Below are 13,374 nucleotides of genomic sequence, written 5' to 3' on the forward strand. Positions count from 1 at the left end.
AAAAATTACTAGACATATCATACAAAATGGATTTTACTTCAGACAAAACACACTTTAAAACAAAGACCGTAATAAGAGACAAAGAAGAATGTTACATAATGATAAAAGGGGTCAATCCAACATGAGGATATAACATTGTAAACATTATGTACCCAATGCAGGAACATCTAAATATTCAAGGTGAATATTAAACAGCCTTAAAGGGAGAAATAGAGAGCAACACAATAATCATAGGGGACTTTAATATTCCACTTACATCAATGAATAGATTATCCAGACAGAAAGTCAAGAAGGAAACATCAGTCTTAAACAACATGTTAGACCAGATGGACTTAAGAAATCATGTCAATGAACAGACATTTCTGCAAAGAAGACATCCAGATGGCCAACAGACACATGAAAAAAGTGCTCCACATCACTCTACAAATCAAAACTACAATGAGATACCACCTCACACCAGTAAGAATGACTAAAATTAACAAGTCAGGAAATGACAGATGCTGGCAAGGATGCGGAGAAAGAGGAACCCTCCTACACTGTTAGTGAAAATGCAAGCTGGTGCAACCACCCTGGAAAACAGCATGGAGGTTCCTCAAAAAATTGAAAATAGAGCTACCCTATGACCCAGCAATTGCACTACTGGGTATTTACCCTAAATACAAACATCGTGGTCTGAAGGGGCACATGCACCCAAATGTTTATAGCAGCAATGTCCACAATAGCCAAACTATGGGAAGAACCTAGATGTCCATCACCAGATGAATGGATAAAGAAGATGTGAGATAGATACACACACACACACACACACACACACACACACATACACACAATGGAATACTATGCAGCCATCAAAAGAAATGAAATCTTGCCATCTGCAATGACATGGATGGAACTAGAGGGTATTATGCTTAGCGAAATAAGTCAATTGGAGAAAGACAACTATCATATGATCTCCCTGATATGAGAAAGTGGAGAAGCAATGTGGGGGGCTTGGGAGGTAGGAAAAGAATAAATGAAACAAGATGGGAATGGGAGGGAGACAAACCATGAGACTTAATCTCACTAAATAAACTGAGGGTTGCGGGGGGGAGGTGGGGAGGGAGAGGGTGGTGGGGTTATAGACATTGGGGAGGATAGGTGCTATGGTGAGTGCTGTGAAGTGTGTAAACCTGGTGATTCACAGACCTGTACCCCTGGGGCTAATAATACATTATATGTTTATAAAAAATTTTTTAAAAAGACTAAAAATGACCACTTGCTAAGAAAATAGAAAGTATCAGTTTAAAAAAAAATCATGTCAAGCATCTTTTCCAACACAATGATATGAAACTAGAAATCAATTAAGAAGAAAATGAAAATTCACCAATATGTGGAGATTAGACAATATACTATCAAACAACCAATCCTTCAAAGAAGAAATCAAGAGGAATTAGAAAAGATACCTTGAGGCAAATGAAAATGGCAATGTAATATACCAAAATGTATGGGATGCAGCAAAAGCAGTTCTAAGAAGGAAGTTCACAGTGATAAATGCCTTCCTCTAAAAATAAGAAACATCTCAAATAAACAATCTAACTTTACACTTCAAGGAACCAGAAAAAGAACAAAGCCCAAAGTTATTAGAAGGAAGAAATAGTAAATATTGGAGCAAAAATAAATTCAATGAAGACTAAAAAGACAAAAAGATCTATAAAGCTAAGAGCTGGTTCTTTGAAAAGATAACAGAAACGACAGACATTAACCAGACATAGGGGGAAAAAAAAGACTCAAATAAATAGAATTAAAAATCAAAGAAATGGTACAAGTTTTACCACAGAAATACAAAGGATCATAAAAGACTACTAGGAAAAATTATATGCGAAAAAATTGGAACAACTACCTGAACAGATCAATTACTGAAGATGATTGAACCATCTTAATCAAAAACCTCCTAAGGAACAAAAGTCCAAGATCAGACAGCTTCACTGGTGAATTCTATAAAACATTCACAGAAGGATTAACACTAATCCTTCTCAATCTCTTCCAAAAAATAAGAGAGCAAGAACTCTTCTAAACCCATATTATGAAGTCAGGATTACCCTGATACCAAAACTAGACAAGAACACCACAAGAAAATTATAAGCCAATATTCCTGACAAACATAGATACAAAAAAATCTTCAGTAAAATATTAGCAAACTAAATTCAATTATATATTAAAAACATATCACCATGATCAAGTAGGACTTATCAACATCCACAAATCAGTCAATGTAATTTATCACATTAACAAAACAGAAGATAAAAATCATATTATTATCTCAGGCAATACAGAAAAAGCATTTGATAAAATTCAGCATCCACTTATGATAAAAAATGCTCAGTGAAGTGGGTATAGGCAGAATGTACCTGAACATAATAAAAGCCATATTTGACAACCCCACACTAACCAGCTATTATCATCCTTAATGGTGAAAAGGTAAAGCTTTTCCTCTAAGATCAGGAATAAGACAAGGATATCCACTCTCACTTTATTCAACACAGTTTTGGAAGTCTTAGCTAGAGCAGTTATGTTTTAGAAAATAAAATAGAAGTTATCCAAATCGGAAAGGAAGAAGCAAAACTGTAGCTATATGGAGATGACATAATATATAGAAAATCCTAAAAACCCAATCAAGAAACTTTTAGACATATAAGAAAATTCACTGAAGTTGAAGGATACACAATTAATACACAAAAATTTATTGGGTTTCTTTACACAAATGAGCCATCAGACAAAGAAGTTAAGAAAACAATCCTATTTATAATTGCATCAAAAAATAAGATACCTAGGAATAAATTTAACCAAAGAGGTGAAAGACCTATATATTTAAAACTAAAAGATACTAATGAAAAGAACTGAAGAAGACAAATAAATGGAGAGCTATGTCATGTGCTAGATTGGAAAAATACTGTTAAAATGTCCATACTGCCCAAAGCAATATATATATTCAATGTAGCCCCATCAAAATCCCAATAGCATTTTTCACAGAAATAGAACGAGCCTAAAATTTATATAGAACCACAAAAGACTCTGAGTATGCAAAGCAATCTTGAGAAAGAACAAAGTTGGAGGCATCATGCTCCTTGATTTCAAACTATATTACAAAGCCATAGGCACTAAAATGGTATGGTATTGGCGTAAAAAGAGACATAGAAATCAATAAACAGAGACCCAAGAATAAACCTACACATATATGTTTAATTAATTTATGACAAAGGAGTCAAGAATATACAATGGGGAAAGAATAGTCTCTTCAATAAGTGATGTTGGGAAAACTGCATAATCACATACAAAACATGAAACTTGACCATTGTCTTACACCATATACAAAAATTAACTCAAAATGAGTTGAAGACTTGAACATAAGACCTGAAACCATAAAACTCAGAGAAGAAAACACAGGTGGTAAACTGATGATTTTTTTTAAATCTAACACCGAAAGAAGCAACAAAAGCAAAATATGAAGTTAACCTATGGTGACAAATTTAGAACTATGATTGTTTCCATGAGGGGACTGACTGAAAACTGAGATGTGTAAATTTAGGGAGGGACTGGCCAGTTAAATCAGTTGATCGTTCTTTAAGTTAATAAACTTTTAATGGGTGTTTGTACATGTTAGGAGCCAACAAGTTAGACAAATTAATTTACTCCTCTTCATTAGGCTATTTACTTCACAGGTAAAACATACATGAATTCAAATGAAAATATAATTGTTGTATTTGCCCAGGTATACCAGAAAGATATGGAAATAATATGATTTTATTTTATTTCTTTTAAAGATTTTATTTAGGGCACCTGGGTGGCTCAGCTGGTTCAGTGACTGCCTTCGGCCAAGGTCATGATCCTGGAGTCCCGGGATCAAGTCCTGCGTCAGGCTCCCACCTCCATGGAGAGTCTGCTTCTTTCTCTGACCTTCCCCCCTTCTCATGCTCTCTCTCACTCTCTTTCTCAAATAAATAAACAAAATCTTAAAAAAAAAAAAAGATTTTATTTATTTGTTTGTTTGTTTATTTGACACTGAGAGAGGGAGAGAGAGAGTGCAAGCAAGGGGAGCAGCAGAGGGAGTGGGAGAAGCAGGCAGGACCCTGGGATCGTGACCTGAGCTGAAGGCAGACACTTAACTGACTGAGCCACCCAGGTGCCCCAATAATACGATTTTAAAAGTGGAAAGAAATTTAATGGGACAATTTTACCATGCCTTTGAAGGAAGTAGAGGGCAAGAAAAATATATACAAACAAACCTGCGGAGAAAAAAAAATAACAAGTATTCTTTTTTTCTAAATCTGTGTTGTATCAGTTTAATTCTTAGGCCTAGTCTAATATCTTAAGAGTGTGCAGGATAAATTTTTCCTCATCTATGCCTTATTGTATGGATATGTTATTTGTAAATGCCATTAACACATCTATCCAAAACAACTCCCTTACCACATTTGGAAAAGAAACTCAAAAGCTCATTATATACTTATTAAAAATTATCTATTTTTCTAAACTTACCAGAAAGACAATTGTTGCTGACATCTAGTTTTTCCAAAGAAACAAAATGAAAAAGCGGTATGATTTTGGTCAAGCTGAAAACAAAGAAATAAAATTCATAAAAATTTTAAATAGGGATGTCCTTATTATGATGTAAATACATAATAACATATTTACACAAGCATGTGATAATATTCAATTGTATGTAATTATATACATATATAATTATACAATAAAATACAATTATGACATTAATAGTACTAATTAAAAATGTAGTCATTATAAAATTCCAAGTATTTATTCTATAATGGAAGATTTATATTCATTTTTAAAAGGAAATTACCATGGACTTTCAATTTCAATGACCAATATCATTGAGTTTAATGTTTACTGGCTATTTAAATAAAAATAAATATATTTTTATTGTTATTGATTTTGTTTTGCTTTTATAAAAGGCCTAATTTATAGAGAATTTATATTATCTTAATAATGTTTCCTGGCTCAAGCACAAAACTTAAACCATTAAGAGATAAAAATTTTAAAAAATATATTTTTCACTTTTTGACAGTTAACAGCTTAGAGTTACTAGTTTTATTTTTAATTAAAAATTTTTTTTGTTTACCAGATTGAAAGTATTTTAAGTACTACAAGTATCCAAAGTTACACTAAGATTATTTCTAAGTTAGAAATATGCTTCCAGGGCCACCTGGCTGGTTCAATGTGTTAAGCCTCTGTCTTTGGCTCAGGTCATGATCGCAGGATCCTGAGATTGAGTCCCACATCAGGCTCTCTGCTCATCAGGGAGCCTGCTTACCCCCCTCCTCTCTCTCTCTGCCTGCCTCTCTGCCTACTTGTGATCTCTGTCAAATAAATAAATAAAATCTTTAAAAAAAAAAAAAAGAAATAAGCTTCCAAGGAATGTAACAATAGAAAATACTTTATATAGATAGAATAAGCAAGTTTGGCAGAAATATGCTAATATTTTAAAATAAAACTTATTGTTAATGCATATATATTTAAATTCTAGTAATACTGACTTTTCCTCCTACTTTTTAAAAGTTTCTAACATTTTCTAAGATATAATTGTCATTAAGAACCCAAATACAAGCAAGGAATGTAAGTGATATTCAAAATATTCACATCATTGGGAATAAAAGCCATGAAGAAAAAATTAATTTAGTTTGATGTGCATTTCCAACTAAGACAAGTCTACACTTATTCTGTAATATAATATCCCATTACCATAGCTATTTGGAAATAAAAATTAAGCCAAGCCTTCTAAATCTTTAAACAACAGAAAAATTCCTTTGCTTCAAATATAATCTCATAACGATCACACATCTCTTGAATCAACCCCACCCCTCTAAATGTTGGAACTCCATACAGTTCAAAATATGCCTCAACTACAGAATATTTCTGGTACCAAAGGAAAAAAAAAGTATGCATTAATTTCTACTTCTTTTGTTTTCTTGTTTTTTATGCTGTCCTTCTAGTTGTCCTGGCAGATATTTTTACATCTTTATTTCTAGCATCTCCCTGTCATGAAAAAAGAAAATCTATTATTCTGAGGTCAGAAGCTTATAGAATAATACTGTGACTGGGAAGCCTCATGGGGTCTGGCACAAAACTAACCCTGGTTCTAACCTTGACTCCTTTCTTGTACTATCCTGCTCTGCATTAGCAGAGAGATAGAACTACCCATGAAAACCAGACCAAATAATGAGACTGGAAAAAGTTCTCTCTGACTGTAGTTAAACCTAAATACAATATTACTATTTATATCAAACCTATACAACACCACTTTGTAAATACAATTTCTAGGAGGAAAACACCCAAGGTAATAAAAGAAAAATGATAAAATATTGGCGTTACATTTTTTCATTATTTTTATATATACTACCAAATAGTAAAATTTACTGAAATGTCACATGTACACTGAAAAAGAAAGAAGGAAGGAAGTGAGGGAGGCAAGGAGGGATGGAAGGGAGGAAAGTAGAAAGGAAAGAAGGGAGGAAGGAAAATTAAAATTTTGTTGATACATAATTAATGAATTTAAGTCCTAGTTTTATGATTTTCCTACTCGGGCATACTTTGGATCATTATTATTATAAGTAAGAAATTTAAGTTTTTCAATATAATTCTAATACATTTATCAAGAAGAAAATTCTTACTTGTTTTGTAGCTTTAATTAATTAATTTTCTAATACTAAATCTGTGTCCTTCTACTAAAAAGGTTTTGAAAGATAAACAGGTCAAGAGTTTTCCTCTTTTTTTCAGATGATTTCATGGTTTTAACCAGTAAGTTATATATGGCAAAGTATAGGTAACATATAGGTTATATGAAGACAACCAGTAAAATAACCAGTAAGATAACCAGTGAAATTCTCTTTTCAACAATCAATCCAAGTAAAGAAATATTTGGTTTGACAAAATATTTTACATTAAAATTTTATCTTTTCAGATAACCCTTCTTTTAGAATCATGTTCTTTTTCTTTTTAATAAAATTTTGATCTAGAAAACTGGCTATTCATTCACCTTTATGACTATTCATTAGGAAGGTAGAAACCTAATAGTAGCATTCCTTTTTTTAAATCTCTAAAACTTCCTTTTACTGACAATCTGTGTATATTTTTTTCCAAGAAAATTCAAACCAGAAAGACAAAGGACATTAGTGAAAACCTAATACCATTTGACCTTGTCACATTAGCCCTGGGCATAAAAAAGATATAAATTTCAAAGACGACAAAAAGCAAAAGATTTGTACAATGAGCAGCCAATGGGTAATAGTTTCCACTTTCTGCTCCTACTTAGACTACTTAGAGTCTCACTGGAAGTAGAAAGACATAAAGCCAAGAGTCTTCCAGTTAGGACTCCGCGGAGTCAAACTTAAAACAGTCATATGTCCTAATGAAAATTTAAAACAGAAGTCAAGATGAAACATGGATTTCAAACAATATGTACTTAGTATCATTCTTTATTATATTTCACTTTGAGGGGAAAAAGCATATGGACACATAATTTCTTTCTTGTGACGAAAGTATCAGAAATTAAAAGAAAAATATATACAATTTAAAAGACACACCAATCACAAATCCAAATATCACATTTATAAAACTCATCTGAGGTTTGCAAAATGTATTGACATATATTTTCCTTTTGGATCAATATTTGGTATTCCATCAAATAGATAAGATATGTGTTACCACCCCTTTTACATGTAAATAAAAAACCCAGGCTCTGGTGGTACGAAGAGAGTTATTCAAGGTCAAGTGACTGGTAAGTTGTAGATTCAGCATTCAGAGTTGCTGATCCTGAGTTTTACCAAAGCTGATATAGTTGTGAAAAAGTCAATGCACATGTAAAATCTTAATGTACATTGGATAATTCCTATAGTTAATGGTATTAGCTTATTGTGAAAAATCCCAAGGTTGAAGATCATTTTTACACTATGATTTCAAGAAATGATTTTACTACTCTCTATGTCCATTTCTATCAATCATATTTCCCTGCTCAGCAGGGAGCCTGCTTCCCTCTCTCTCTCTCTCTCTCTCTGCCTGCCTCCTCTGCCTACATGTGATCTCTCTCTGTCAAATAAATATATAAAATCTTAAAAGAAATGATAGAAAATTAAATGTGCAAAGAACTATGAGAGACCATAAAGAATATATTTAAATGACAGTATTCTTAAAAAATTTAGTGTTTATAGCAGCAATGTCCACAATAGCCAAACTATGGAAAGAACCTAGCTGTCCATCAACAGATGAATGGATAAAGAAGATGTGGTGTGTATATATAATGGAATACAATGCGGCCATCAAAAGAAATGAAATCCTGCCATTTGCAACAACGTGAATGGAACCAGAGGGTATTATGCTTATTGAAATAAGTGAATCAGAGAAAGACAACTATCATAAGATCTCCCTGATATGAGGAAGTGGAGAAGCAACGTGGGGGGCTTGGCGGGTAGGAAAAGAATAAATGAAACGAGATGGGATCAGGAGGGAGACAAACCATAAGAGACTCTTACTGTCACAAAACAAACTGAGGGTTGCTGGGAGGAAGGGGGGGGAGAGGGGGAGGAGAGGGGAGGAATAAGGGGGGAAGTGTGTAAACCTGGCAATTCAGAGACTTGTTACCCCTGGGGCTAATAATACATTATATGTTTATTAAAAAATTAAAAATTTTTAAAAATTTAAAAAAATTTAAAACACCATATATTATTATATAATAAACTGACTCCTTTTTTGCATAGTAAAATTCAAAAGATTAAGTTCTTTCATTCTTGCATTTTTTAATAATTTTTTAATGATTTATTTATTCAACTGAGAGGGAGAGAGAGAGAAAAAGCAGGGATGGGAATGGGCACAGGGAGAGAGAGTCTCAAGCAGACTCACCCTTGAGCATGGAGCTCCATGCAGGCCTCGATCTTAAGGCCCTGAGATCACGACCTGCGCCGAAACCAAGAGTCGAATGTTGAATCCACTGCACCATCCAGGCAACCCTTAAAGAGTCTTTTTATGCTAAGGACATATATTACTTAGTTCTATGCCCCCCAAATAGAAAACATGACATCAATATCCAAATGTTACAAGGTTAAGCAAATGTCAACTTACAAATAAGGATTATTTGGATTAAGTACCCCAAAGAAATGTCTAGTGATCTAGTTGATCTAATTCTTAGTCGTATCAGATTGATATGAGAAATAAGTCCTATCAGACTGATAGGGCAAAAGCCTATCAACTAGTATTAATTTTAACTATTAAAAGATTTCTTTGATAGTTTAAATTGTCCAAAGAAATTAAAGGCATTATTTCTCCAAAAAAAAAATGGTATTGATTTGAATATTTTCAAATCTCTTTTAATATTATTTTTGCTCAGTAATGTGGCTTGAGATCCACTTCTATAAAATGTATGAGGTATGTCAGTTACTGAGTGATTTATTGCATATTTCCAAACCATAGCTAAGCATTTCTATTGAAATTGTGTTTCGTACCTGGAAAATACTGTAAAAAGATCCAATAGGTTTGTGGATGCCCAAATTATTTAAAGTGTTATCTGATAGAGCTGCCTCTACAATAAATACCCCTTTTAAAACCAAATCAACTTTCATATGTTAGATCATTGAAATAACTAGAGGGAATTTTTGAATACAGTTGCAGTTTTTGCTTTGTCAAATAGTGGAATAGTTTAATAGGTGGAAGTTAAATCATTTGGCCCATACCTGCTCAATGGATGAGCACTACTGTGGAGAGACTGTGAGAAAATTTTATGGTTCTTTTAGGAAAAAAAAAGTATGCATTAAAATCAGTTTATACTTGTTCACTTGTTCTGTAAGAGTTGTATAACTCAAAAAATCAATTTCTTGTTAAAGGTGGTTTCTTTCCTCTACTCCATGTGCCTTTGATGAACAAATTAATCATATTAGAGTGAATAGGTTTCAATAAAATATTAAGCAGAGGGAGACATACACATATTGTGCTCCTGTTTTGGTTTTAGACAGTTATTCTCTGCAAAGATCCAGATGTTTGGTGGTTTCAAATGAATCTTCTGTGTCAGGTACCCATCTCAGTTTAACATTAAGGTATTTTTTTAAGTGTTACTTTATATCCTTAGGGAAATCGAATTTAAATCAATCTTAACAGTTACAAAGACATGCAAGTTGAGAGCAGATTAAAAATCGTTCTTCCAGGACTTAATAAATACCACTTGAGAGAATGAGACATCCTTCTGAATTAAATTAACTACCTCCTGCATTTTCCAAGGACTATATTCTTTACAAATATAAACAAACCAGCTCTGGGAGATTTCTACAAGTATGTCTTTGAGAAGTAACAAAATGAGTAGGATAAGTAACAGTTAAAATTCTACTAAAATTTGAGGGTTTGCCAATATACTACTTTTTCAAATCCTATAAAAATATTTTTTTAATTTATGTACTAATTTATTGTGATGCACTTCCACTGAATTGCTGGTAAAATCTAATAACCGTTCTACTTGTTATGAAGATCAAGCATTTACTTCAGTCATTCAACGCATTTAGTGCTTATGCAGTTTGTTTTTACCTGTTTTGAGAGATAGTCAGTTTCTGTAGTAAAGGCAGCCAATAGGAAGAAAGTGCTTCCACAGTTGAAATGCTGTTATCATCCAAGTGCAATTCTCTTAGTAGAACATGATTCTCCAAGGATGGAAGCTATATTTAAATTTGGGTCATTAGCTTATAATATTTTTGTCATTCAACAAAATTTAAAAACATAAAATCTATTAAAACTAACAAAAGGTATAGTCTGTTAAACTGTATATCTAAATCAACGTATAATGTTATGAGAATTTTAGGATGAATAAAATTTATAAGAATTAACTTTATAATTAGAATTTTTTAAATAAAAGTTACTTCATGGTAAATTTTATTTAGAATTTCATTACAGATACATTTGGCTCCACTTACATATGAAAATATAACTGAAAATTGTGATTTATTTTAGTGTTGTGAAAAACTTACATTAAATTAGTTTTTTACAAAATATTCTATGTTGAACTTTTTTTAACAGAGATATGTGACAGTTTTAAGTAAACTGGAAGTCACATACAGATGAGAAACAAAAAACAAAGAAAAATTAAAGTTCCTTTTAATTTTTTCTATCAAAAGAAAAATGTTGTATTAATCACAGAAGCCAATAATTCAAAGAAATTACCTCACTTAGATAATTTCCCTGTAACTTCAGTACCTGGAGCAATCCACAGTTTTCAATACCTTCAACTTTAGTTAGATGATTATGTGAGCAGTCCAGGTATATAATGGTAGGAGTATCACAAAGACCTTTTGTACTAATTAACTGATTGTGATCCACAATTAGTTGTTGAAGATTCCTCAAAGATTCTAAACCACCTGGAATAAAAATTTTCTAAGATCACTTATATCAAACATTCTTCTAGAATCTAAGATGCAATTTCTAATTAATTGTACCTATTTTCCAATCTTTCTAATTACAAATAAAGATTTAGCCCCTATTCTTGTGAAAAATGTGTAAGTGTAAAAAGTATTCCTTTTTAAACTTGTACCTAAGATATATTTTTGAATGACATTATTATATAACAATTGAAAACTGAACAAAATACTACAAGGTATACATTGGGCGGGCACTAAATGTTATATTTTCAAAAGGCAACAGAACAAGGAAGAAACAGAAGGACTTGTTTTCTTTAAAAAAAAAAAAAATGTTTCCAATTCAGTTTCAGGGTCTTTGAAGTTTGATTACTTCCTTAAAGTTGAATATATAATGTTGGAATGCTATTTTCCTACCATCCCATCAAGATAGCTATCTTAAATTCCCAAGTGAAGAAGGTGCAACCATATTAACAACAATGAAATATTAACATATTCTTCAGGTATTTCAAGATTGACACATGTATCCTCCTTATTGCCCAGATAAGGTTAAAACCAATATGATAGTATATAAAAAATATAAAATACCAGAGGAATCTTCGTCTATAGCTCAGCACTTATAAGGAAAAAACTGAGAAGGTTGTTCAAGTAAGCCATCAGGAATTAGCACTGGAAAGAAATGCTGAGCAAGTCTGTAAATATTTCATGAAAGATATTAAAAATCTAGAAAATGTTACTTAGATTGAATATTGGACTAGATATGATACCTTTAGGTACCACACTATTACATGAAATAGGCAGTTCTAGAAACTGGAAATAAGGTTTAAGTTCTAAGGTAGGTACTGGTAAGCAGACTGTCTTCAGTGAGTATTGTACATATGGGAGTCATTGAGCCTGACCTTGGAGAATCAAGCTTCATTGTGATTTTCTTGTTGAGCCCCAAAATATTTTACTCAATTAAATGTTGGAATAAATAGGAGTTTTTTGGCCAAAAAAAGTTATTTGAAAAAAACTGAAAGATAATCTTGAAAGAAACATATTAATGTATAAAAACAATATCTAGAACTTATGTAATGAATTTATCCTGGAGAAATTTAAGGCATTAACTCAAGGCTTGTTCTTTTGATTATACATTGTAACTTACAGAAGGAAAGGGCAAACAGTTGGCTTATATGAAAATGGAGAAATAAAAAGAAGAATCAAGTAATATTACCAAGATTTCACAAGAAAACTTATTGCTGTATCACATTTTAAAAGTTTAGATAATAGAATTGAGCATATTGTATCAATATTTCATAGAGATACATTGAAGAAAAATTATATTTCAAAATTTCAGTGTTTCTAATAGTTTGAGTCAAAAGAACTTAATATTATGGATGCTTATTCTGTACAAAAAGGAATACATTTTTATGCTAAAGAGTTAATTTTCTTTTAATGATAAATCACACATTATCTAGGAAAATACATAGAAAGATCCATAGAAGAGAGGGACTTAAATTTAAATTTAGGATGTAATTTTACATTTTTTAAGTTCTTGTCTAGGATTGATGTCCTGGTATTTTCCTGTAATGTAAAATAGCAAGTGACTTAGAAAAAAGTGACTTAGAAAAAAAGCAAATGACTTAGAAAAAAATTGTCATCTGTAATTATTCAAGGAGTGAATAGTTCTGCCCAATAAGATAGTTGACTAAGTTTAAATAACAGAATCAACTGTCTTATATATATTATATATTATACATTATCAATTCCAAGTTATTAAAAATAGAATATTACATACAATAGTATATATTAGCTAATCCTGGATGACAGCTTGACTGCAACCTCTGGAGAGATCCTGAGACATAACCATCCCGTTAAGCCACCAAAGATTCCTGATCCAAAGAAAATATGCAAAGTGTTTGTGATTTTAGATTGCTGTTTTAGGGTACTTTGCTTCACAACAATATATAACTAATACAGTAAAGATTCAATTTGAAAGAAAATATGAGAAAGAAGA

At 31.9% G+C, this 13,374-nt stretch overlaps 1 protein-coding gene across 1 annotated transcript in view; it reads right to left on the bottom strand.

Moving 5' to 3' along the window:
- LRRIQ1 (leucine rich repeats and IQ motif containing 1) overlaps positions 1-13,374 on the bottom strand; it is a 195,320-nt gene that overhangs the window by 139,526 nt on the left and 42,420 nt on the right. The window contains exons 10-12 of the mRNA XM_044228184.1: positions 11,188-11,381; positions 10,558-10,685; positions 4,516-4,589 (exon numbers count right to left, since the gene is read on the bottom strand). Of these exons, the coding sequence (XP_044084119.1) occupies positions 4,516-4,589; positions 10,558-10,685; positions 11,188-11,381 (396 nt within the window). The remainder of the gene's footprint in view (positions 1-4,515; positions 4,590-10,557; positions 10,686-11,187; positions 11,382-13,374) is intronic.

Source organism: Neovison vison, chromosome 12 (assembly GCF_020171115.1).
Source record: "Neovison vison isolate M4711 chromosome 12, ASM_NN_V1, whole genome shotgun sequence".
NCBI lineage: Eukaryota > Metazoa > Chordata > Mammalia > Carnivora > Mustelidae > Neogale > Neogale vison.